The sequence below is a fragment of the Cucurbita moschata genome, unplaced genomic scaffold (assembly GCF_002738365.1).
Source record: "Cucurbita moschata cultivar Rifu unplaced genomic scaffold, Cmos_1.0 Cmo_Scf00017, whole genome shotgun sequence".
NCBI classification, from domain to species: Eukaryota; Viridiplantae; Streptophyta; class Magnoliopsida; order Cucurbitales; family Cucurbitaceae; genus Cucurbita; species Cucurbita moschata.
Window position 1 is genome coordinate 3875524 of NW_019268533.1, and position 27793 is coordinate 3903316.

General features: G+C 36.2%; 2 protein-coding genes and 1 non-coding gene across 5 annotated transcripts in view; 1 reads left to right on the top strand and 2 right to left on the bottom strand.

Annotated features, from left to right (window-relative positions):
• The first annotated feature begins 495 nt into the window (after window positions 1-495).
• Window positions 496-21153, top strand: LOC111454957 (MADS-box protein JOINTLESS-like). 3 transcript variants are annotated; one of them, XM_023096447.1, is made up of 9 exons: window positions 496-781; window positions 1168-1365; window positions 9965-10046; window positions 11042-11103; window positions 11184-11283; window positions 11383-11424; window positions 20327-20368; window positions 20439-20548; window positions 20917-21153. In XM_023096447.1, exons 2-9 carry the CDS (start codon window positions 1184-1186, stop codon window positions 20930-20932), a joined length of 636 nt encoding a protein of 211 aa, XP_022952215.1. In that variant the 5' UTR covers window positions 496-781; window positions 1168-1183; the 3' UTR covers window positions 20933-21153. The 3 variants fall into 3 exon arrangements, with proteins under 3 accessions (XP_022952215.1, XP_022952214.1, XP_022952213.1); XM_023096446.1 differs by having other exon boundaries at window positions 502-781; window positions 20442-20548; window positions 20880-21153; XM_023096445.1 differs by having other exon boundaries at window positions 503-781; window positions 20880-21153.
• LOC111455639 lies at window positions 17876-18011 on the bottom strand. The gene has a single exon (XR_002712621.1). It is a non-coding gene; the product is annotated as a small nucleolar RNA Z247 (small nucleolar RNA).
• Window positions 21154-24769: 3616 nt separating the features above from the next.
• LOC111455525 (peptidyl-prolyl cis-trans isomerase FKBP12) overlaps window positions 24770-27793 on the bottom strand; it is a 3942-nt gene continuing 918 nt past the window's right edge. The window contains exons 2-5 of the mRNA XM_023097240.1: window positions 27228-27261; window positions 27083-27144; window positions 26021-26073; window positions 24770-25072 (exon numbers count right to left, since the gene is read on the bottom strand). Of these exons, the coding sequence (XP_022953008.1) occupies window positions 24971-25072; window positions 26021-26073; window positions 27083-27144; window positions 27228-27261 (251 nt within the window). The 3' untranslated portion in view covers window positions 24770-24970. The remainder of the gene's footprint in view (window positions 25073-26020; window positions 26074-27082; window positions 27145-27227; window positions 27262-27793) is intronic.

Below are 27793 nucleotides of genomic sequence, written 5' to 3' on the forward strand. Positions count from 1 at the left end.
ATCAGATTAGCTGAAATGTCAGCCTAGAGCCATAAAAAAGTGTACTCTTCGACTGACTTCAAACCGTTCAAGTGGGTTAAAATAAAGACCAAGGAACCTCTTAGTCCCTTTTCATAGCAGAGTACAACTCCCCACTCTCTCAACATATCCAATGTGAGACAACTTTTTTTATTTATTGGGTTATTACCTCAACCTCAACAACAATCACACAAACAACTCAAGTAACATAACTCACCTACAAAGAGATCGACATTAAAGGCAAGACGAGAACCAACCATTCACACCTGGACACATCCGAGAAAAAAAAAAAAAAACAAAAAAACAAAAATGGGAAAAAGCAAAGAAAACCTAAAAAGTTGCTAAAGATTTAAAGTGCCAACTGTATATATCTATCTCCTCAGCAGTTGAAGATAGAATAGAACAGAGAGAGCTGGATTTCATCACCCATTGCCCAATCGCCTCCAAACACAACAACAAGTGAAAGAAAGCTCTTTTATGGGAATTGCTTAGCCACAAAAAGTAAAAACGTTTAAATATCTTTACCTCAAAGACTCTTCTTTTTTCTCTCTTTCTTTCTCTCTCTTCAACCCATTGGAGGGTTCTCCGAATAATGGTATCTTGTCTGCAACCCCTTCTCTTCAAGCTGTGTCAGTAATTAACCCCAAAAGCTACCAACGCCATTACCTCAAATTTAACCCAAAAATAAAATAAAATCAAATCAAATCAACACCTTCTTCTCTTGTTTTTCCTCGAAGAATCAAATTTTGGCATCAAATCTGAGGTGGGTTTTTGTTTTTGAGCTTCAATTTCTCTCTCTAGAATGATTTTGATCCATTTTTGTAAGAAAAATTTCATCTTTTTTTTGTTTCTTGATAGAAATCTAGCATCAAATCTGAGGTGGGTTTTTGTTTTCAGCTTCAATTTCTCTCTCTAGAGGGAATTTGATCCATTTTTGTAAGAAAAATTTCATCTTTTTTGTTTCTTGATGACAAATTTTGCATCAAATCTGAAGTGGGTTTTTGTTTTTGAGGCTCAATTTCTCTCTCTTGAATGATTTTGATCCATTTTTGTAAGAAAAATCCCATCTTTTTTTGTTTCTTGATAGAAATCTTTGTAGAAACCATTGTTTTCATCAAAGATCAAAGCTTTTTTGTTTTGATTTTTCAGGAAAAGGAATTGAAAGATGACGAGGAAGAAAATTCAGATCAAGAAGATCGACAACATAGCAGCAAGACAAGTAGCATTTTCAAAGAGGAGAAAAGGGCTTTTCAAGAAGGCGAAAGAACTTGCAATTCTTTGTGATGCTGAAATTGGCCTTCTTGTTTTTTCTGCTTCTGGCAAGCTCTTTGACTACGCAAGTTCAAGGTTTCTTCTTCTTACCCTTTTTTTTCTTCTAGAGAGAGAAAGAGAGGAGAGAGAAAACAAATTTGCACTTTTTAAGCTATTAAATAATAGTAAAGAAACCATAAACATGTGGGGTATGTGAATTTGGTGATGAACTCGATCTAAAATCAAGGCTAGGTGAAATTTGAAAGCCCTTCTGCTCATTCTTAACACCTTCTGGTAGAGATCTTCCCCCTCATAAAATATAGGGTAGATTTGATATTTGAGGTGAAATTCATGAAAGTTTTGCATGAGATTTGAGGGAATTTGCAAGTTTTGAGAGATGGGTTTGGTCTAAATTTGAATTTAGATAATGGGTTTTGTTAGAACATAGAAAATTTGTTCATATGCTCATATTATGTTCATATCATGTTCATATCATGTTCATGTTCATATTAAGCATTGTTTTCTTTGTTATGCATCAATTTTGTGATTGTTTTCATTCAATTTCTGATATATATGATTCTCTAAACCTTGTTTCTACTCTCAATTAGCTGTTTTTTCCATTCAATATGAGAATAGAAACGAAAAAAAGAACAGAAAAACACATAAACATGTAAGCTTCAAGCATAAGATTTAGTTTGTAGTCCTTTTTCATAACAAATTACAGCATTTAGGCCCCAAAAAATGGCATTTTTCATCATGGGTTCTCTTGTTTTCTCTTAAATTTTGGATTTTAGAGAAGGATATTGCTTAAATCTTCATTGTTCTTAGTAAATAAAACATGAAATATACAGAATCTCCCTTGAAAAATTATACTCAAACAGTGAAAGAGATTGAAAATTGTTCTCTCTCTCTCTCTCTCTCTCTAAACTCCAATAACTTTTTCTCTCTCCATAAAGTACTCACTATATTTTCTTTTTAAATAATCTTCATATGCATAAGCTTCAAAGATTTTTGAAATTGTAACAAAGGACAGACAAGCATGTTTTGAAAGAATAACGTTGTTATATACTAAAAACATGTTGAAAGAAAAGAATAATGTCTTAAGATCTTAAGATCTTAAGAACATTATAATTATCTTTGTCAAATATGAAGACAATGTAGTTATTAGGGTTTTGTTCGATAGTACTTTTGTTTATGTTTTTTGTCCTCCCTATCCTATGATGTTCTTTCATCTAAACCTAACCCTACATGTCAATGTTTGGTCCTTCAATAGTGGAAAGCTATGAAATCTCAACTTATGTGTATAAGATTTGCATCTAAGAACATGTTTGGACACAAGTTTTGCCCTTTGTAGGTCAAAAAGTTTGGTTGGGAAGGAACCCCACTAGTCCTTTTTTCTATAAAGATGGTTTCGTGTAGATCTCGGTTAGAATTTTAGAGGGTTGGCAAAGTTTTTCTTGGAAATGGGAAGGTTTAAAGCGTTTTTATGAGCGTTTGTTCATTAGAGTTTTCTCAATTTTCATGTTGGCGTAGTGTTTTTTTAGATTTGAATCCGTTCTTTTAGTTTTCAATGTTGTATAATCTTTCGTTTTTTGTTAATTTCTTGTTTAGGACCTACTACCCTAAACTCTTTAGAGTCCCTAGTTTCCACCCCTAACTAAACCATTATCCGTTTCACCTACCTTGTCTTCGTCGTTCGCTATGAATTGGGGTTCAATCATTATGTTCGAGATCTTCTATATCTTATTTCACTTGATTAGAGCCTCTTCTTATTATCCGACCCCTTGTGAAAGTTATGTTTAGATGATCTTGTATTCTTTCATTTTTTCTCATCCAAAGTTCGACATTAGCATACGTAAAACGAATGAGAAAAACATTACATGAAGATTGGTACAAAACATTAAGAGTTTCACAAAACAACAATAAGATTGGACCTAAACCCTATGACTCAATTAGCATTCGCCTAATACGTCCTTACTATGCTAAGTTATAAAAAAATCAGTTAGTAATCCCTCTAATAGAGTCAGACCTGCATGCACACGTGACTTATGTCGACAATTAGTCCATTGGATTGAGCTAGGTCGATTATCTTGTGGTGCATAAGTAAGAGTTTTGGGACACTGTGCCCCAACCGATGAGAATTGACACCTAGTTAGTAGAATGAGAATTGACACCTAGTTAGTAGAGCCGAGACTCACTCATCGTATCGTCTCACGATAATAGATGGGTGCTTGTCATGATATAACAAATGCATGCACAAACATCAAAATTATCACTATTACGACGCGCACTACACTTCATGACCTAAGACCATCCATTAAGAGAGCCTACCTGAATCCAGAAACCCAAAACGTGGTTTTTCCCACAATGCACAATCAACAGCACTGGTAACTGGGCGTGCAACGGTGGTGGTGGTGGTGGGGTGCTGCCTGGTGGACCTAAAACGAGAGAGAGAGGGGGAGAGAGAGAGAGAGAGGCGGAGAGAAACTTACTAAAGACAATCAACATGGGCGGCGGTGCAGCTAGACGTCGGAGAAGGCAGGAGGAGGGCGTCGCAAGGGGTGATCAGAGGGAGAGAAAGATGAGCGAGATAAGAGTGAGGGAGAGAAAGGTGACAAAAAAAAAAAAAAGAATTTACTATATATATTTTAACCTAACCCTAGTTAACTTTACCTTGGTCAACCCTCCAATTTAACCATTAAAACTAGGATGTTTAGAAGACTCGATCACTTAAAGAACCTGATTAACCTGATCCAATTGTTTGTATTGAATTATCAATTTATTTGAGTTGGGTTCGATACAAAAAGAAATTTATGAGTTGAATTGAGTTAGGGACGAAACTCATCAAATTTTTTTGCTTATAATATATTTATATATACTTTAATTTATTATAATTTTTTCCTTCTAATAACTATTTATTATTATTATTTATTCTTTTAACTATTGGTAAAAATTCAAACTTTAAATCATAAATTTTAATTAAATATTCGAAATTTTTTAAGAATTTTATTAAAAACAAAAAATTGAATTAATGATTTGATCAAACGTGAATATTTTAGGGTTGAGTTAGATTAAGTCGATTATTTAATAAAGGTTACTTGTTTTTGAGTCAAGAAAAGGTTTAAACTCGACCTAACCCAATTCATTAACGTTCTTAATTAAAATTCAGTTATTTGTACATTCTTAATTTGACAATTTTAACCCTCGACCAACTTAATTGAAAATTTATACTTGAATTGAGAATTTAATTTAAAAAATAAATGAAAATAAAGTTGAACAATTGAGAGCAAAAGTATAAATTTCCCTAATTGGAGCTTGAGACGTTACAATCTCCCTTCCTTAAGAAATTCCGTCCTTAAAAGTTCCTAATCCTTAAAATGTTATGTATATTTGGTCCTTGTTCATCTTCTCATTTTCAAGTCGCTTAAACTTTATGACATGAAATGGATTTGTCATGTACTTCCATAGCACAAGAACACGAAAAACATTATGAACTACACAGAGATAGTGGCAAAACCAAACGGTAAGCTACTACATCAACCCACTCAAGAATCTTAAACGGTCTAGAAAATGTTGCTCAACTTCCTCTTTCCTTTAAACCTCGGAACCCTTTCATAGATGTTACTTTAAGACTTAACTCTTCTGTCTACTCGGTGCTATTTGCATCTTCAATTCTAATATTTTAGATGACCTTATTGAACTTAGATTAACTTAGGGCCCAACTACTCGAGATCTCCTACCTTGTCCCAGTGAGGAATTACACAGTTTCTTAGATAGGGCTTCAAATGGAGCGATGTCAAGTGTTGCCTAATAGTTGTTATGTGAGGATTTCGTAAGTGCACATGAGAGTCCTAACTACTAACGAAACTCAACTTACAAGTGGATAACATGTCTTCTAAAGTTTGATTCAACCACGCAAGTAAATGCTATCAACTTTTAACCCTAGCTACAACTCCAAGAAATATTAATCTTTGTTTGGATTAGAAAATAAAATTTTAAACCTAATTAAATTAATTTACTCAAAACACCGACCACTGACCACATGTGAGTTAATAAGCTTAATTTGTACATGATTTAGTCTTTGCACACGATTTATTAATCGTGGATTATTATAAGTGGAATAATCTTGGTACATTTACCGTAGAAGTTATTAGGGTTAGGTTAAAAGTTCTCAAGTGAGAATACTTGAGTTTTTTTCCTGTCCATATTTCTTCTGACAATTTGAACTCTAAGGGTACTGACAACCCTTTATTAATCAAGTAGACTGCTGTATTTATAACATCGGCCTAGAATGTCTTTGGTAATTCAGAATGAATCCTCGTACTTCTTGCCCACTCATTCAATGTTCTGTTCATCCTTTCAGCAACATCATTTTGTCTTATTTTATCGAAAACTGTCCTCGTTAAACTGATTCCCTCAGCTGCACAAAATGTTTTGAATTCTGACTTGTCGTACTCTTTTTCATTGTTAAACCTTAGGCATTTGATCTTCAAGCCGGTTTGATTTTCAACTTCAGCTTTCCACTTCTTGAAGATGCAAAACATATCTGACTTGTGTTTTAGGAAATGAATTCACACCTAAATCATCGATGAAGGTCACGTAGAACTTTGATCCGCCAAGTGATGGAACTGGAGATGGTCCCCAAACGTCTGTATGGACTATTTCCAACTGCACTTTCTTCAATTCTCTAGCAGCCTTTATGAAGCTAACTCGTTTCTGTTTGCTCATAACACACCTCTCACAAGGACCTATATCAACAAATTTCAAATTTTCTAAAACTTCTTTTGCATCCAACATCTTCGTTTCTTTGACGCTCATATGTCCAAGTCTATTGTGCAATAGACTTGAATTTGAAACACATTAAGCAATATCATCCATGTTAATAGACCCTACTGTGGTGTATAAGGTTCCAGATTCTGTGTGACGTGCTACCAATCTTCCATGAACTCTTCCCAAATTATGTTGCGTGCTATCTAACTGACCAATAGAGATCAAGTTCTTCTTGAGACCAAGAATATATCTGACATCCCCTTTCCTTCAATCTCCAAGGCTTTGTTTTTGATATGATACTCATTCTCGAATTTTTTAGACTTGAAATTTTGGAACAACTCTTGATTTGGAGACGAATGAAAAGATGCACCTGAATCCAAAATTTAGGATTCAATCGAACTTTCCACACTGAAGATTAGAGCATCCCCAATGTCTTATGCTGAATTTATAGAATCATCCTCATCCTCTGATTTGTGATTCTGCTTTCTCTTCAGTCTTGTACAATCTGTCTGAAAGTGGCATTTTTCTCCATAACTCCAACACGTTAGGTTTGTTGTACAATCAGTCTTCTACAATTGGTTCTTTGATTTTGATCAACCTTTGTTTGACCCTTCGATTTACATCTTTCCCTTTAGTTTCTCCATATGAATCTCCAGTTTCTCGTTTGGAAATTCTTTCACTGAGAACTACATCTCAGATTTCATCGAACTTTAGTTTCTCAGATTTTGGGAATTGTTGATCGTGACAACAATAGTATCCCACGATTCGGGTAAAGATGACATCAAATTCAATGTCTTAATTTCATCTTCGAAATTAATGTCCACCGAGCTCAGTTGACTTACAATCATATTGAACTCAATTATATGATCCACAACAGGACTCCGTGGACATGATATCCAGCTTCACCCCAATAGAGATTTGTGAAGATCTTTCTGGTACAGATAATCTTCAATCTACATTTTCCAGAAACTGAATCGGATCCATCAAACTTCTCAATTCTAATATTTGAACTTTCCATTTTCACATATCGTGGTGAATTTCGCCTAGTTCTAATATTAGTTAGGATCGCACAACAACGCACACACTCGATCTAGATGAACATAAAGATCAGGAGGATACAGAGAAAGTAGAAAGTACATATTCAAAGTACCACCGGAAGGGTATATATATGTTTTCATTTTAGTGTATATATATATAGCTTTAACCCATATAACCCTCTATGTAAATATCTCCCATAAATCTCTACCACTTTTTTTTACTATAAATAGTCATTTACTATATATCCCATGATACCTATCCCAACCAAACAACACCACTTACCTTATACCATTCACTAAATTTAATGGTATGCGGACGATTATGGAAGAAACTCAAGGACTCCGTTGTTACCCTCTTGCACATAGTTAGACCTACTCACTCAGAATCAACCTTTCTGAAGAACTCCTTTTCTTTTTAACAAGCGCAACGTGTGGCAACAGGCAGGCAGGCAGGCAGGCGCTGCGAAGATGAGAAAGTCCAAGCCATGATGCAACAACCTGCTGTCTCATTTTCTTGAGGTGACTAGGGTTAAGCTTGTCCCTTGTCTTGACACCCCTTTCTTCCAACCAAGTCTATGTCTGCAGAAGCTGTGTTCCTGAATCTTTACTGCCATGACTATCCTTTACAAAGCTTGCACCGATGCCTCCACCAAAACCCCTCAGCTCCGTTCATGTCGGTGCTCGGTGTCACAACCTTACTATGAAGAGAGTAGGTTGTGACCCTCACGCCATGACAAGCAAAGGGGCGTCCCTCAAGAGACGCCCATCCGGCCATATGCGGGCCAACGTAGAAGAATGCCATTATGCGATCGAGGAGGACGATGCATCATCCAACACACCACCACGTAAAGTGGGCATTGAAGACATGTTGAGACACAAGCATAACAGAGACATCAGCATAGACATGAAGGACAAGATAGGCTTGTTGAAGGGCCGGGTAGGGCCCCGGGCCTTAACCTCAAAAGTCGAGGTTTCGGAAGGAATTTGGGCATGCGGTTCGGGAGTTAAGTCCGTCCATATGAAATATGAATGCTCGCCAAGTTTGGTGTCAATCGGACATGGGACGGACAATGCACGACACCGTATGACACCTCACGAAAATCATGTCTACTCCTGGTAGAATGAAAATGGCTCAAAATGTACTATAGGGGTACCATGGTGTTAGCTCTCCACCACCCCTGGGCCCTGTGGCCTAAGTGAGCTACCCTGTGGCACATACGTGTGTCACAGTGTGGGCGAGCGTGCTGAGACGAGTGTCTCGGGGCGACTTCCTTTGAAATGGATTTTTGAAGGACAGTACCGGATGGCACGAGTGTGTCGGTATTGCGCCCTAGCCCGCGTGTTGGAGGTTGCTACATACACCCGCTATCCGGTACGGTATCCGCAAATGACTCGGCATGGGCACGGGAGGGCCTATGCCTCGATAGAACCCGGATGGATGGATGTTCGGGAAGTCCCGATGAGATGAACGACACGTGGGCCCATTCTCGATGGCATGACCGAACGAGTTATGATGAGCGACGACATCCCGAGACTCGGGATGGCGTCAAGACATATGGACCCTGTCGATGGGGATCGAGATGGCAAGATGAGATGCGACGTTGTATTGAGAGACCTTGGCCCGAGCAAAGGCAAGGTCGAGCCGAATGGGTTAGCCTAGCGTAGAGGCAAGTCGGATGTGTCGCAGATGATTGAACATACACGCACAGGCGGCGTGTGTGGTTGAACAAGCTTGGATTCCGCACAAGCGATGTTCGATTGGCGAAGGCAAACCTCGCCTAAGGTCCGACGAAGCCACAAAGCCGGGGTGAAAAATATAATGGGGCTTAATTCCCCTTAAGGCTGGTCGTGAGCGTGTATAGATCACGACGCCGCACGGTCAAGAATGTAGGACCGTGACACTCGGCACTGATAATGGTTTCGTCTTTCTTCTTCTTCTTCCTACCAACTTATTCATAGCTTTGTGGTGGCTGAATCTTCGTTCCCTCCACATCTTCTCTAGACAAGGAATAGGCAACGGACCAACGCTCTTTTCTTAGAAATTTAGTCGTTTCTTGTAATGACCCTGCCCACCGCTAGCAAATATTGTCCGCTTGGATGGTGAGATTCTGCATGTTGGAGAGGAGAATGAAATATTCTTTGTAAGGGTAAAGAAACTTGTCGGTAGAAACCTTTTTTGTAAGGGTGTGGAAACCTCTCATTTTAAAAACTGCAACAGTTGAGGAGGAGAACGAAACATTCTTTGTTAGGGTGTGGAAACCTCTCCTTTTAAAAACTGCATTGGGGAGGAGAACAAAACATTATTTTTAAGGGTGTGGAAACCTCTCCTTTTAAAAACTGTATCGGTTAAAGGGAGGATAACAAAACATTCTTTGTAAGGGCGTGGAAATTTCGCCGTAGTAGACAAAACATTTTTTGTAAGGGTATGGAAACCTCTTCTTTTAATAACTGCACTGGATGGGGAGGAGAACGAAACATTGTTTGTAAGAATGTGGAAATCTCTCTGTAACAAGCTGAACATTCATTATAACGGTGTGTAAACCTTTCTTTTAAAAACTTAGAGAAATCCCACAATATCTACTACCGTGGGCTTGGAAAATTACGTTTCTACCCACCATGTTTTTATATCTTATATTTATCAAAATATGCTAGTTAATTCTAATAATTATTAATACTTTTTGTTTTTGGCTTTATATTCAGAAGATTTCATTTTTTTCTTTAAATATTTATTAAAAAATAGTCTTGAAATTAACCCAATTCTTTCAAAGTATTTATTTATTAATTAATTTGTATTGGCTTAATTTTATTGTTAATATTCTCTATTGCATATATATTATTTAAAATATAATATTAAATTCCTGTTTTGTTTTTTTCTTCATGTTCTTAAGTATGCAGGCGCTGCTTGAGAAGCATAGCAGTGTCCATTCAGAGAACCTTCCAAATTTGAATGAACCATCGGTGGAGTTTCAGGTCAGTTCTGCTTTCAAATCAGATCCATTTAGGGCAAAACTGGACTATACTTTTATATATATAACCCTAATTTAGATCTAGAACATTTTAAAAACTTTAAAAACAACTTTAATTCTTTTCAAAAAAATGTTCAAAAATACTCTTACGGTAAGTATATGGACGAAACTGTTAGTACCACGTTTCAAAAATATCTATGAACTTACAAAAGTAATATTAAAATGTTTGGAGATGATCGATGAGGTGTAATTAAACCGTTTTTATCCATATATTGACGGTAATAACTTTTTTTTAGACATTTTTTTTATAAATTTTTCTCAGTATTTTTTAAACATGGTACTAATAGTAAGAGTATTTTTAAACTTTTAAAAAAAGTTCAGTATCAAATAAATTTTTTAGAGTTTAAGGGTATTTTTGAAACATTATTGAAATTGCAAGGATATGATTTTCATTCAAACCTAATGGTAAGGGTATTTTTGAAATATTTTAAATAGTTTATGGGTATTTTTTTTAGACGAAGTACTAGTTTTAGGGTTATTTTTATTAATTTAGCAAACAAATCTTTAATGAACTACGAAGATAATGCTAATTAGTAGAAAATGATATTATAGATTAAGTTAAATTACAAGTTTAGTATCGAAACTTTTAGGTTGATGTCCTAGTTTGTTTTTTGAACTTCCACCTTTTGGTTTAATAGATCATTAAACTTTAATGACGTCTAATATGTCCTTAACATATCTATTTAGGATAAAATTAAATTTAGTGAGTTGCAAGTTCGAGAATTTAAAAAAAAAAAATGTTGATGAATTAGAGATTTATTACGTATAAAACTAAAATCATAAGGACCTTATTAGAGACTTTGAAGTTTAGAGATATATTGATACTCGAAGATGAAGAACTTTAACGGGTTGTCGATTTGAATCTCTCTGTTCGACCTATACGGTAATATTTCCAAACAAAATAGTAATGTCTTCGAGATTTGACCATGTTTTTAACAGCTAGAGAGTAATATCCGAGCCAAGTTGAACGACGAAGTGGAGAAAAAGAGGCATGAACTAAGGTGAGTATGCAAAACCAATAAGGCACTGAAAATGGTAGCATTTGTAAGGCAGGCTTTGTATGAATGTGTGTAACAAACAGGCAAATGAAGGGAGAGGAGCTTCAAGGATTAGGGCTTGAAGAGCTGAAGAAATTAGAGAAATCTCTTCTTGGAGGACTCACCCGTGTTGCAGAAATGATGGTTAATTCTATCACACTGCTTTTTTGGGTTTAAATATCTTAATTTAATCTAAGTTGGTAAATGAATTTGATTGAAACTCTTTTGTATATTATGTTTCAGGATGGAAGAAATGCTGAATTGATCTGTGATATTGGAAGGAAGGTAAACGATTACGATTACGATTACGATTTCGTTTTTCGTTTTCTGTTTCTGAACTTATATTTGTTTGTTTCTCGTTTTCCCGTTTTTCGTTCCTTAGAAGGAAATACTCGAATTCTTTAAACAAAAACCATTTTTTCGAAACTTGGATTAGGGTTTTCGATAGTGTTGGATAACGACACAAAGAAGTTTATAGGTGTAAGTAGTGTTTATAGATTTGAATTTCGAGACTAAAAACAAGAAAACAAATGGTTATCGAATGGGGTTTAAGTTATTTAAATTTATTTCTACGGATACCGTTCATCAGGATATCTAAGAGCTCTGTTAGAACTCTTCTCTGGCTAACAAATGATATTAAGTCGGAGATGTTAAATTACTACTTAACCCAAAAGCTTTAACGGATAAATTGTAGCAAGTTTAATTACGATCTACGTTCATGCCATCTCCTTGATCCTATACTTTTTCTAAGTCTCCGTACAAAACTCAAATATGTGTCTTACAATGCCTACAACATGTCCCTCCTCTCAATCGAGTCCAATACATTTGTAAAAATAAATCCATTAGCGTAAGCTTTTAGGTTCAGTGGTGAGATCTAAGCTCGGATTTCGATATGATAAGATTCTTGGTCACAATATCATATAGACACGTTTCATTATAACCCTTTTTGGTTCAAAGTGAAAGGAACAACGAACCTTCACAATAGTATGATATTGTCCACTTTAAGTATTAAGTCATCGTGATTTTCCTTCAAGGTGTTTCAAAAGATCTCATACCTATGGAAACAACGTTACCTATTTATATTAGCTAACATGGGACTCCAACACTCCTCAATACATAGAACATTCTAATTGGATCAAACACTTCGAATTTAATATTGAAAGACAACAATTTAGGCCAATGATTGAACTTGTCTTTATTAATCCTAAGACCAAATATCACTTCGGAGAAGGATAAAAAGCCAATTACAAAGTAGCTTTTATCGTTGAACAAAAGAAAAGGGTGCGGCCCTTACCAATTGATACTAATTTTGCCCAAGTCTACCGTTAGCAAATAATATTCTCTTTAGACATTCGCTCAAGGCTTTAAAATGCGTGTGATATGGAAATGTTTCCACACCCTTATAAATGATGTTTCGTTCTCCTTCCCAATCAATGTGGGATATCACAATCCATCCCCCTTCAGGGCCCGCGTTCTTGCTGACCCTCGTTTCTTTCTCCAATTGATATGAGACCCATACCAAATCCATCCCCCTCGAGGCCTAGCGTCCTTACTGGCACATCACATCGTGTCTACCCCTTTCGGAGAATAGCCTCCTCGCTGACACATGGTCCAGTGTTTGACTCTGATACCATTTATAATGGTCCAAGCCCACTGCTAGCAGATATTGTCCTCTTTGGGTTTTTCCTTTCGGGCTTCCCCTCAAGGCTTTAAAACGTGTTTGCTATGGATGAAAATGTTTCCACACCCTTAGAAATGATGTTTCTCTCTCCTCCCCAACCAATGTGAGATATAACAATCTACCATAAAAATAAAGGGTCAAACAATTGTAGCGGAAGCAAGATCGATCACACTCACACACCCACAAATTAGAATAAACAAAGAAACACAAAGATCTACGTGGTTCGGAGAGAAGAAATTTTCCTACATCCACGAGTGACAACCAATCACTATGATCAAAGTATTTACAAAGGGTATATCTCACACCCACACACAACAAAAACTCACTCACAATTTTTCTCTCAAATTTCTCTAGGTAAATAGAAAATGACACTCAATCTAGATGTCTCTCAACAATGTTTGACAATCCTTTATATAGACATAGAAACATTAATACTAGTACATGAATTAAAATGATTCATGTATTAATATGAGGGAAAGTTCGACTTTCCTCCAGTGTCTCTAAAAACAACTAAATTTCAGTCATTTAGAATTCGAATTCCTTGAGCGTCGTTGAGCTTTCTAAATGGAAGCCTTTGCACTTTCCATCTTCCCTACCATTCTACCCTCACGAAATTGAAGTTTTAAATATTCACATGGATAGATTTTGGGCCAAATCTAAGAAATTCATTAGACATCTTAGAGTTTAGATTCATTTGGTTAGATGCATAAATCACTGTAATGATAGTACATGTATGACGTAGATTCGTTATTTAATATTCAATATATGTATGATCATGGAGGATGTTCTAAAAGACTTATATAAAGATCATCAATGTCGAGATTTTAAAGAAAAAAATGAAATTGAATGTTAGAGAATTCTATTCTTTTATGTTTGACTTGTAAGGGTATCCATGTCATATCTTCTATGGTGTCTTTAAATCCATTGGCACAGATAATTAGTTGTTGATGATAAGGCACTACCCCATTTTTTCGTTAGGGTATATAAAAAAAAACAATATCTCGATGGGTATGAAATATGTTGGGTGGTTCCAAAAGAAAAATCATAAAAATTTGCGTTCAAAGTGAACACTATCTTACCAGGTTTAAGATATGTTGAATGTTGTTGTCTTAACCAAGTGGTATCAGAGGTATCAAAGTCATGGTTTATAACGGCTTAAGCCCACTATTAACAGATGTTGTCTTATTTGGGTTTTCGAGCTTTTTTTTCAAGGTTTTTGATAAGATAAGGAATCAATACAAGAGGAATAAGATTCGGACTATCTTGTTGATCGAATATCTCAAGGCAAGAATATTGTCTGAGGTTCGAATTATCAAGTTTATGCAAAACTGTACCTCACACTATTGAGGACATATTCTATTTATATTGGCAAAAGATTAACTAATAGATCCGATTTCATAGGAAACTAACGAAGTAAGCCTATTCTTATGGCATGACTAACTTCAAGCTATTCTAATGGATTGACCAATTCTAACAGTCCCCTTCAATCCCAACAAGTCTTGTACATGTTGAGATTGTTACAATGTGTAGTAAAAGGAGTTTTAGACAGTGGTTTTGTCAGGATATCAGCTACTTGATCACTTGATGAAATGAACCGAACTTCCATTGCTTTACGTGCTACTTGTTCTCGAACAAAATGAAAATCAACTTCAATATGTTTCGTTCTAGCATGAAATACTGGATTTGAAGTTAAATATGTAGCTCCGAGGTTGTCACACCAGAGGCGAGGAGCCTTTGATTGATACACGCCCAGTTCCTTCAGTAATGACTTGATCCAAATCATTTCTGCAGTAAGATTCGCAATGGCCTTGTATTCTGCTTCGGTGCTTGATCTTGACACTGTAGCCTGTTTTCTGGAACTCCATGAGATTAGATTTGCTCCAAGAAATACAGCAAAGCCGCTAGTTGAACGTCGATCATCGGGACAACCAGCCCAATCAGCATCAGAAAACCCCGACAACATCATGGTTGATTTCTGAATTTTCACTCCTAATGCTAGTGTGCCTTTAACATAACGAAGAATTCTCTTCACAGCACCCCAATGAGCATCAGTAGGTGTATGAAGATATTGACACACTTTATTGACAGCAAATGCCAAATCAGGCCTAGTCATTGTCAAATATTGTAGTGCTCCCACTGTACTTCTGTATTTGAATTGTTCTTCAGCTGATAAGGGTATTCCTTGTTCTCTGAATAATTTTTCAGCAGAACCCATTGGTGTAGACATAGGTTTGCATTTTTCCATGTTTACTCTTTTCAACAAATCTAAGGCATATCGTCTCTGTGACAGTATGATACCATCTCGTGTTTTCTTGACTTCAATACCCAGAAAATACTCAAGACCACCCAAATCTTTTACTGCAAAATCTATTTTCAATTTCTGAATCAACCTTTCGGTTGCTTGATCAGAGGAGCTCACAATAATTATATCATCAACATAGATGAGCATATAGATAGTTATCTCTCTGTTTTTGAGAATAAAAAGAGATGAATCAGCTACTGAAGCCTTGAAGCCTAACTCAATAAGTTTTCCAGTCAACCTTGAATGCCAAGCTTTTGGGGCTTGTTTCAGGCCATAAAGGGCTTTCTTGAGCTTGCATATGTAATTCTTTGGTTTGGCTGAGTCTTGAAATCCTGGTGGTTGTCGCATGTACACTTCCTCTTTCAGAATTCCATGCAAAAATGCATTTTGGATATCAACTTGTCTCATATTCCAGCCCTTGGTTACTGCTAGCGAAAGAATGACCCTGATTGTTGACGGTTTGATCACAGGGCTAAAAGTATCAGTGTAATCAACACCAAATCTTTGCTTGAATCCTTTGGCAACTAATCTTGCTTTTAATCTTTCAACTGACCCATCTGCTTTTCTTTTCACTTTATACACCCATTTACTATCAATGAGATTTATTCCAGGTTTGGGTGGAACTAGATCCCAAGTGGCATTTCGTTTTAGCGCTGAGAGCTCATCATTCATTGCTCCTCTCCATCTTGGATGTTGCATGGCTTCCTGCAGGTTTCGAGGTTCAGTAGCAGTCTCTATGATCGGAGTTGTGATAGTTACAGCGCTTGCGAATTTTCTTGAGGTTTCTGAATATCTGATAGTTCCATCAGTGAATTGTTTAGCTTGTACAATGTTATTTCTCAACCTTGTTCGCATTGGATGTTGACTAGCTGCTTCAGTTGGTTGATCAGACACATGTTCATGAGTTTGGTTTTGAGCATTGATCGAACTGCTCTCAGCTTCATATTCTGCAATTTCCTCTGAACTTCTTGTATTATCTGCAGAAGATAAGCTGACACCAGACAAGTTGTCACTAGCAATATTATCAGTTTGACCATCATTCATATGGGAATTACTAACAACTGGTTCAATATCTGTAAGAGCATTTTCAGTGTAAAAACTAGCAAGTTTGGCTAAGGCTGGAAGTAGAACAGGATGATGTGGATTTGTGGTTTTGTTTGGTGGCTTAGATTCTTCAAAAGGAAAAATATTTTCATCGAAAACCACGTCTCTAGAGATGTAAATACGTCCTGTACTTCTATTTAAGCATTTATATCCCTTATGAGAAGAACTATAACCCAAGAATATACATCTAGTAGTTCTGAAACTCAGTTTCTTGTTGTTGTAAGGCCTTAAATTAGGCCAGCAAGCACAGCCAAACACCCTAAGCATGGAGTAGTCTGGACTTTTACCAAACAATTTATGAAGTGGTGTGTCTTGTTGTATGGTTCGGCTGGGCATTCTATTTATAAGAAAGCAAGCTGTGTTGAAAGCTTCATCCCAGTAGGATAGAGGCATGTTGGCTTGAGCGAGTAAAGCAAGGCCAGTTTCTACAATGTGTCTGTGTTTTCTTTCGACTAACCCATTCTGCTGGTGTGTGTGAGGACAGGAGATATGATGTTCAATGCCTGTGGATTTGAAATAATTGTGTAACCGATGGTATTCACCCCCCCAATCTGATTGGACGGAGCGAATTTTGGTATTTAGCATAGTTTCAACATGTTTTTGAAATTGAAGGAACACAGACTCAACATCAGATTTGCATCTCAGAAAGTAAATCCAAACATAACGACTAAAATCATCAACAAAGGAAACATAATATTTGGAATTATTTACTGACGCAATGGATGGACCCCATACATCAGTGTGAATTAATTGAAGGGGTGCTGTAGATACATGCTGAGAAGAACCAAATGGCAATTGATGTGCTTTCCCTAATTGACAAGCATTACAAATTGAGGAAGAGGGAATATTAGTATCTATAGCTAAATTATTATCTTGTAGAATTCTAATGGTAATTGGAGATGCAGGGTGCCCTAGCCTTCTGTGCCATTGTTCTTTCGAAAGTTTGGCTGTCAGCAAGGCTTGACTGAAATTATGCGGTAGAACGTATAGGCCATTCTTACATCTACCGTGGAGCAGGAGTTTCTTCGTGACTCGGTCCTTAACCAAAAAATAGTTTGGGTGAAATTCTACAACAGCATTATTATCAGATGCTAGTCTTTGTACTGAAATTAGGTGCTTATTGATTTTAGGAACATATAGGATATGTTTCAGAACAAGAGATGAACCAGAAATTAATGAATTCCCAATATGAGAGATAGACAAACCTGCGCCATTTGCAACCTGAATTTGGTCGGTGCCAGTGTAGCGTTCTCTGGTGGTAAGCCTCTCTAGGTCATTGGTGATATGATCTGTGGCTCCAGTGTCAACATACCAGTTTGTGTCACTAGTGTATCCACTTGTTGCCAAAGCTGCTTGTTTGAGATTATTTTCGGCTTGATATGCCTGATCAAATCTGTGCCAGCATTGCAAAGCATCGTGATTGGGCTTACCACAAATCTGACAGACAATGCCTGAGCTGCTTTGTGTCTTTGATGGTTGACGTCCAGGATTGTTCACAGTACGCCTTGATTGTCCATGACCACTATTTAACTGACGACTACGACCGCGACTACCTCGACCTCCATTGGCACCTCCACGAATGGATATCCTATTGACATTGTTAGCAGATGAAAGTTGCTCAAATGTACCCTTACGCAAGTGCCGCATCTCATAGCTCAGCATGTGAGCATACACGTCGCTGACAGTGTATACATCTGTTCTGGTTGTAATGCTTGTGACTAGAGGATCATAATCTGGACCAAGTCCTTGCAGCATGTAGGCGATGAGTTCTTCATCCTCTATTCGCTTGCCAATGGCAGCAAGTGTATCACCAAGATGTTTTACTTTACGAAAGTAGTCAGCAATTGTCATGTCCTTTTTCTGGATAGTAGAGAGTTCCATACGGATCTGCATTGCTCTTGCTCGAGATGTGGAAGCAAATTGTCGCTCCAGCGTAATCCAGGCTTCTCGTGCAGTGGTGATTCCAACCATCGTGCTGAGAACCTCCTCAGTGACTGATGAGTTGATGAGGCTGAGTACCAGCTGGTCCTGGGGGTACCAGACTGTGAACTCAGGGTTGATGATAATTTTGCGATTCCCTGTTTCTTCACTTGGTTCAACGGCGATCGTCTGGCTTGGTGCAGGCATGGATCCATCCACAAAACCAACAAGGTTTTGGCTACGCAAGTAGGGAAGGATTTGGGTAGACCACAGTAGATAATTTTCTTGTGTAAGCTTAACACTAATCACCTGACTGATCGACGGAGAAGACATTGTGTTGTTTGGGATTGACATGTCTAACAGCAGAGGCTATGGATCTCGTGGATCTTATTTCGGCTCTGATACCATATCAAGTTTATGCAAAACTGTACCTCACACTATTGAGGACATATTCTATTTATATTGGCAAAAGATTAACTAATAGATCCGATTTCATAGGAAACTAACGAAGTAAGCCTATTCTTATGGCATGACTAACTTCAAGCTATTCTAATGGATTGACCAATTCTAACACGAATCACTCTACAAGCAAGATCGATTATGTCTAGTTTGAATGATTCTTGTTGATCAAATATCTCAAAGCAAGAACACTTGTTTGAGATTTGAATCACTCTAAAAGCAAGATTGATCATGTCGAGCTTGAATGATTGTACATGCAACCTAAACTACATAGAATTGCAAAGAAACTTAGTCATTGGCTAAAGAAAAGCACAAATGTTCTTTTACTATATTTTCCAAGTCTCCTTACAAATACAACATACAAGTCGTTATATAGCCTAAAAAATGAAACTATTAGAGGCATTACAAGAGTTGTAACATTCATATTTTATGACCATAATTAGCCATTATGTAAATGTAACCTAAAGTAAATAAAAAGTCTCCAAATATAATAACTCTAAATTGTAACCCACCTAAAATTTATAATAATCAAACTTCATTCTTCTTCAATGTGGCATAAATTGAAACATCTTTTGATAATTTTGACAACCTCTTCTTCACATCTTCATTGAAGTATATTGGATGATTGTTGTCTTTTGGTTCAAATCAGTTTTTAAAATACGTATGATAGGGAGAGGTTTCCACACATTTACGAAAGGTGTTTTGTTCCCTTCTACAACCGACGTGGGATCTGACATGCGTCTAACGTAGTTTGGAACAACCTTAATGACATTTTTCTCATTGTTGGATGCCTTTCATATTCCTTGTTTCACCCTTGTTTGAGCTTGTGACTTGTGAAGTTGAGCCATTGCCACCTTTTTGTTTATCCAAATGCTTTGGTTTCATCTTTTTGCTTGATGGTACTCAATTAACACCTTAGACTGTGTTCCAAGCAACTTATCTTTTCTGATAGAGCCACACAATTGTATCACTGCCGAGGGATCTTGACCACTTTACAAGAACTTGTGCTTTTTCCTTTTCAGTTGGTTCTTTCAGATAGGTAGTTGGTCTTAATCTGAGATCCCACGTTGGTTGAAGATTGGAGAGCGAAACGAAACATTTTTTATTAAGGGTGTGAAAACCTCTCCTTAGTAGACACGTTTTAAAACCATGAGGTTGATGGCGATACATAACGGGCAAAAGTCGATAATATTTGCTAGCGGTGGGTTTGGGCTCTTACAATGGTATCAGAGCCAGACACCGGGCGATATGCCAAAGACGACGTTGGGCTTCCAAGGGGGATGGATAATAAGATCTCACAGTAGTTGGAGAGGAGGATGAAACATTCCTTATAAGGGTGTGGAAACCTCTCCCTAGCAGACACGTTTTTAAACCATGAGGTTGACAACGATACGTATAGGCTAAAGTGAACAATATCTACCAGTGGCGGTCTTAGTCTGTTACACTTACGTAGGGTTACCTAAAAATTTTTGTTTGATGGTCGAGTAGCTTTACGAGTCTCTTGTCTCTATGTTTTTTTTTAAATTATTCGTTGGGTCTTATTCCTCGACTAGTCTTCTTGTGTTGGGTTGAAGAATGTGCGGGCTCGATGGCTATCAGAATCGAGACGTAATTGTCAATGAATTCTTAGGCCTCTTTTTCCAAAACCCACTTGAATTCATGTGATATTTCTTATGTTCTTGCTAGAAATGAATATCATAAATAGTTTTGAATGTGTTCAGGTTGATTTGCTGATAGAAGAAAATCAAAGATTGAACCAACTTGTGAGTATTAAAATCATCAGCTATTTAGTACCAATAATGAGATTAGAAAATGATTGCATTTGCATGGCAGGAGGTGGAGAAAATGGCATACCAAACACACAACATGCAAGGCCATTCTTCTGAATCAATAGTCAATAATTCTCAAGATTATGATAGCTCTGATACATCTCTCAAACTGGGGTTAGTTTTTTCTTAACAACTTGTTTGCTTGATCCATTTTTCCTTAGATTAACCACTTCAATCTTGTTTATAAACCTTATTTTCTCCAAAATCTTCCCTATTTTTTCTCGAGCTCTATACAAGAATTGAATGTTCAGAGTGAGTCCTTCGTTGATTAATTTAGGGAATGATCATGCGTTTATAAGTAAAGGAATACAGAATAATATCATACTATTGTGAAGTCAGTCCCACATTGGTTAATTTAGGAAATGATCATGCCTTGATGAAGGAGAGTCGTGATTGAATTAACTTTGTTGTTACTAATGATAGCGTTGTTGAAATGTTGTTGCAGATTGTCATTTCTTGAGCATTGAATTTTATTGCTACAGATTGGCACCTGAATGAACACAAAGATCTGCCATTTTCTTTTGGAAATGGGTTCATTTGTTGGTCAAAAGAATAATAAATATGGTAGATCAAGTGTGAATGTATATGATTTACCCAAGCTCGTACCTGTAACTCATAACTAAAATTTATGTACTCTGACATATAACTAACTAGCATTAAATTGCTCAAATTTGTCAAGGAAGATGGTGTGTGTAATGCCTATTCACTTCATTATTTTCGACCTTTTTTTCACATTTGTCATCTTCGTGTCTCTCACGTTGATCTCGATCATCGACGAAGAGATGACTTTAGAGAGTGAACTTACGATTCTTCATAATTCTCGTTCAAGCGTTTAGATTGAGTTGTTCCATGCATTTTCTTTGACATGACTTCTAGCAAATGTTGCACCCTTGAACTCTAGTAGGCCTACAACAAACGTGTAGGACGGCTCGATTGGCTCATTGTTGTAGCAATGACACCTCCCATGCAACAATGACAATGGGACCGTCACCGTGAGCTAAACTTGACTTAATAGAACAAGTTATTAATCTATGGAGCAACTTTAGAAAATGGTTAGTAGACTTAAGTATAAGTGCTAACGTTCTTCAATTCAAAAGATCTTTCTTCTCAAATTGTGCTTTTTGCTTAATTTGTTTGTTTCTATATATTTTGATCGTGGGTCATATCCATTCGTCACTGCATCTACAATTAGCGAATACCCACACCACATCAAGCGTTACACTCTAAATGACCCCATACCAATTTACCCATAGCTTATAGTGGTTAGATCTATAAGTTTGAACATATTTAAACACTATTCACTGAAGATTCAAGCCATTTTGATATGATTCATTGGTAATGACTCATTTTAGGTGTCTTCGAACTCGTTTGTAGTATTGAAAATTAGGCTCCAAGTCTTGATGTTCTTATGTTATAGTCTTGGTTCAATCATGTAAGATTTAAGGATGACATCAATTAAGGTATTGGTGGGTTATTTACCCGATTAAATTTTAGGGTTAGTGTTGCATGAAATGTTGAAAAGAAAAGCCATCAATCTTAGCGACAACAATGAACGCATGTATTTTATGTCTGATCGTTAATGATGTTAATACTAATGTTTTGTATGCGAGATCTCATGTATATGTAAGTTTATAAAAGTCGTTAAATGTTGGAACATATCCCTTTCCTTTTATTCATGCATGAAACGGTGCATACTTAGAAGAGAGGCCTAGACTGAAATGACTTTTGTAGTTGATTCAATGAGTTAATCACTTTGAAGACTAGACAAAATAGACTCGGAATTATAATTTTATAGGAGAAATTCACTCTTTCTTAGATAAAATAAGTAGATGAGTAAATACTGATTTTAAGACTTGAACTAAGACTCACCAAATCACCGGCTCGATTGAGTTATAAACAAATTGTTCATTAGAAAATAATACATCATAGAAGATCATAGAAGTCAAACAGACTTTTGTCCCTATTATAATTATAATAACTAAGGAAAAATTAACTTATTTGTAATGATTATACGTACAGACATAACATATCTTACCGTGCATAAGATTACAACTTTAAGTCCACGAGAAAAGAAGGGGAAACCAAAAGGCTCAGTTTTAAGTCCATTATAGTCATGTTAGTATAAGTTGTGTTGCATCTAGTACAATCTCAATCATATGTTTCTTGTCCTATAAAAAGTGTCTCAACTCGATCCAGCTTTTTAATAAAAAAGTAACAAAAGTTGGAAAACCTTTTCTCGTATACATCTCCAACTATTACTACTTAACAACGAGCAAATTAATTGGTAATAGCTCGATCTTTTCCAAATCATACAAGGGCAAGCTCTTCAATCGATGATAGGCACCCGACCCAACAACAATAGGCTCGAGGACAATGGGGTTCCATGCCCAAAATGCATGACCCAAGAGCCATGGGATAGCATACAATTGGACATTGAATGCTTTTACGTTGATGAACTTTGATTTCTTGATCGTAACGAAGACCAGACATCTTTTAAAGATGTCATTATCTAAGGTACTTAAAAAACTTCCAAAACGAGAAATACCCACTTTGCCAAATCTTGAACTTCATTCATTACTAAAGGTTGAGTTGCCTCAATGCCTCGTCTCCCCTCCTCAAAAAATTTGAACAGTCAAAATTGTCAAAGCTGAAATTCCTATAACTGTCCAAATTATCGAAAGTTTTTCCTGAATTTCTTGAATCTCCAGACATGTCTAAGTTTGATCTTCCTTGTCATAACATAGTTCAACTAATTAAGACACATTCATCAATCAAGAACTCAAAGAATCAAAATCTCCCCTCGATATTATTAAAAATAATTGTACACATTCATTGAGCATACCCGTAGATAGCATAGGTTTTCCATTTTTATGTAGTAGATTAAGTTGCACTATTCATTACACAATCCTCCAACCTCAACCATTATAAACCACCAAATTTGACGACATTTAGAGTGCCCATAAATGAAGAAGCCCTTCTACACCAAAACCCACCTCCATTTTAGCTCAAAACTCCTCCCATTTAAATTTGCATGCACTCCCCCCTCCATTTACTCACAAAATGGCTCGTCTTCCTATTCTCATTGCTTGTGTTGCAACATTGCTTCTTTCAAGCTTCACTTCGTCGTGTTCTTCGTGTTCTTCGGCTTCCATTGTCGTATCTCGCAAGCTTTTGGCCTTAGAGATGCCTGATATGAAGGTGCCTCCTGTTTCCCCTGGGTTCAGCCTGCCTCCTCCATTTAGCTTCTTTGGCCCCAACACTCCCTCCTCCTCCTTCCCCAACATTCCCTCCTCCTTCCCCAACTTTCCCTTCTTCTTTCCACCCACCAATCCTTCCCCTCCACCTAACTAACCTCTTCCTGTTTATGAAGCTCAAGAGGAGGGCTCTCTCTTTATATGTATGGAAGTGCACGTTTGAGGGAATGTGTACTGTGGAATAAAGATATATTATTGTATGGAATAAGAATCCTTTTTAACTTTTATCTTGATTTAGTTGCTCGTGATTAAATGGGTTGAACTCGATTCAGACATTTTTACTCGTAGAACCTTTTTAAGTAATAAGGTGACAAATATTTATGAATTTCTTTTCAAATATTCAAAATTTAGATTCCAAAAGCATAAATATTTATTTTTAAGAGGGTTAAATAATTAATAATAATATATATATATATATATATATATATATATATATATATATTAATTATAATTCATATTAATTTGGTTCAACTTGACTGATAAAAAGGGTAAAGAAGACTTAATCAGACTAGTCTCGACGTCTCACCCAACGACACCTTAAATTATATCATGGTGTCAAATGAGATCTATATAAATAGGGAGACACTCTTATCTTAGAAGGTAAGCTTTGGACAAAAAAACCACATTAGTGTGAGATCATGTCCTAAGTATGGTTGGTCATGAGATAATCATAGTATGAACTTGAGCATCAAAGTTTAGGAAGACACCACATCAAATATATGGTTGGTTAGCCATGAGACGATCATGGTACATACTTAGATATATGGTTAGCCATGAGACGATCATGGTACATACTTGAGCATCAAAGCTACAGGACGAGCATGGTATTAACCACACCGATGATGACTTAAGCATCAAGCCATACGACGATCATGGTATCCACCAGACCAAGTATGGTCAGCCATGTATCAGATTTAGTTCATTTTGAACAATTTTATAAAAGCAACGGCGCTATGAACACTTGCTGTCACTTGACGGGTATAATAAAATAATATGAAAACTGTTGTGAATCTAAAAAATGTAGAACAGATCAAATAAATGGTAATGATTCATATAGAAATATATGGGGAAAGAAAAGGAATGGACATCATTAAAGCACACTAAGCACTTCTTATTAATGCACTTATAATAGAAGCAGATACTGACTGCTTCATGACCAGGAGATTCAAAAGTTACCTGAATTTAAACATACAAACTATCTCTGGATAGATTTAAAAAACAAAACGCAGCCAAAAGCAGATCTGATCATAACAAACTACATTAGCAGTGCAGAGAGATTGGATTACTGAGCACTCAGAACTTCAATTTCAAAGACCAACACCGAATTTGGTTGTATGCCCCATGCAGGGAACCCACTGGCGCCATAAGCATAGTCTGGGGAGCACTGGAAAAGAAGCATTCAACATGGAAGAAAACAAGACGTGTAAGATAAATATATGTTCAAATCACAGTATTCTATCGCCTAATTAGATGCCTGCAACTTATGGCTCTCAGTGTGACAAGATAGAAAGTTACAGGAAGCACAAAAACCAGAACCCAAATGTTTACTGCACTAACCATCACATAAAGCTTAAAATAGAAGATATAATCAGGAAAGGCAGCAGTAGAGGTGATTTGTTACACAGACATAATGCTGTAACAGCAGCCACGACTCCAATATACTTATACGAAAATAATATGCTTTCAATAAGGGCCTTTTTTTATAATGTTATCGGGGGATCAGGATCCGTAGGAGAATGGCTACCATCAAACTAAGTAACCTGAAATTGCATGCTTGATTTTGGAAGTCTTAATGGACTGAACATTAAGGCCTTGTTTGATAACATTTCATTTTTTGTTTTCTGTATTTTCAATTGTGGTTTTCATCTTTGTGAAAGAAACACTTCAATTACTAGTCAAATTCTTGCATGAAAAACAAGTTTTTGAAAACTAGTTATTTCAATTTACAAAACTTGGTTTAATTTTTTAAAACACGAGATGAAAGTGGATAATAAAACATATGAACTTATAGTCAAATGGTTATTCACCACGACCTAAATTAACCATTACAAGAGAAATATGTATAGTTACATCTTAGGTTCAGAAGTGGACATCTTAAAACCATTCTGACTTCACCAAGTTGCTCAAGAAGAAAATTTTCGGCCAAATAATACATTGGAACATATCTTAGTGACAGGAGCAAAACTCTAACCAACAAAATGTAAAAACCAAAATAGGAGTTCAATACATGTTTAAGCTGATAAACAAAAATAGAATATTGATTACAAACTATAGGTTGTTTAAAGAGCATGCTACCATTTTGAAACCAAGAAATTTGAATTAAATATTTTACCCGGAGACGAGCAACTTCTCCCAGTTGCATGCCAAGCACACCTTCATCCCATCCTATAAATTCAATCAGAGAGATGAATCAAATTCAGATTCAAAACAAACATTCAAATAGCCAACAAAGCCCTGCATGTAGGTGATATTAACCAACAAACATTCAATACAGAGTATTTTAGTTTACAAATAAATTTTTCTAGAATTAGCAGTAAATTTTAACACAATTTTCTAAGCATCCCTGTACATAGGATCCACTGTTGAGTGTGATCTGCACAACAAAGACTTAATTGCATCCATTATGCTTAAATGTTTGTAACATGAAACATAAATCATACGTGAGATTAAAGATAAAACAGTAAACCAACTTTTAGAGAGTGACTTACTGAGCCATATAAAGCTGCAAGTACATACATTCTCGATTTGAAAACAGAACAAAACAAATCAACAATGAACTGTCGATATGGCAAAGGAAAGAGAACGTACTTAAAAGGAAAGTTAAAAAAGTTTTTTTGTTACACCAATGAAATAAAGAAGCCTGAATCAAAGATGTAAAGCATTTTTAACCTTTCTAATTATTATTCAACTCTTATATTGGCCCTGAACGATCATTACTTTATTATTCATCCTCAATCTTCAAAATGCTCGATTTAGATTTCAGTTCTAAGTTTACAATCCTCACTATTGAAAAGGTTACATAACTTGTACATGAAACAGCCATGTGCTTTTTGCAGAAAAGAGTACGAGTGACTTAGTATCCACGCTTTATAAACATAGTTCTTCCAATCTTAGGGCACCCAAATCAATCTTAACTTTCATTGAATGGACTATACTGAATATAATTTCATTGAATGGACTATACTGAATATAATTTCAATGAATGGACTATACTGAATATAATTTCGTCCTAAAGGTATAATCATTTTTCAATTTTGTCCCTAATTTTTTCAAAGTTGAATGTGAAGAAAAAAAATTTGAAAAGCTGACAAAAATGAGCATTTGATTGATGATGAAATGCAGAAGTGTTCAGTTTTCTTAAGCAACTCCAAAGAGAAATATACAGGACAAGTACCTTTTATAACTGAGCCTTGACCGATTTTGAATGAGAAAGGCTTCTGTCCAGGGTCCTTTGTGCTAAAGAAGAGAAAATTATACATCAATAAACAGATTGTACATGGCATGCACATTTGATACAAAGAGACAGGAAAACAACTTACCTCCAAAACTTCTCAGACAAGTTGCCATTTTTCCCTGCAGAAGAAATTCAACAGTGAGGAAAATAAAGAAAAACGAGTTGCGGGAGAACCTGGTGAGGAAACAACCAAACATTGGATCACTTGGTTTATGTCCATCTTCCAAAACACAGAGATCAACATTAAAGAGAAGGAGAAGAAATGATTTCCCTTCATTCATACATCAATCTCTAATGGAAAATCACTAACCCAACTATCAGATTCTTACATAGACACATCAACTTTCAGTACTTTAAACTTGAGTTCAGAATTGGAGCATTGTTTAATAATCTATGGTCTCTTAAGAAATCAAAAGCACAAAGAGATACACATCTTGATTACGCAGTATGATCCTGAGTGAGTATCCCATCATTCAGAATCAATCTCACGATTCATCATTTCAATCGTACTTCCAGAATCAATAATAATAATCAACAAAAGAAAAAAAAATCGTAAAAATCAAACAGCAGATAAACTCAAATGAGGAAAAAGAGAGTTACATGATTCAATTGAAATTCCTAAATAAACAAATAAAAAAAAAAAAAAAAAAA

What these genes read in the sequence shown, in the direction of transcription:
- LOC111454957 (XM_023096445.1), top strand. Translation starts at nt 1,184, where the DNA reads ATGACGAGGAAGAAAATTCAGATCAAGAAGATCGACAACATAGCAGCA. An exon ending in TTTGACTACGCAAGTTCAAG is followed by an intron (nt 1,366 to 9,964) that starts GTTTCTTCTTCT and finishes CATGTTCTTAAG; the next exon opens with TATGCAGGCGCTGCTTGAGA. An exon ending in GATACATCTCTCAAACTGGG is followed by an intron (nt 20,549 to 20,879) that starts GTTAGTTTTTTC and finishes ATGTTGTTGCAG; the next exon opens with ATTGTCATTTCTTGAGCATT.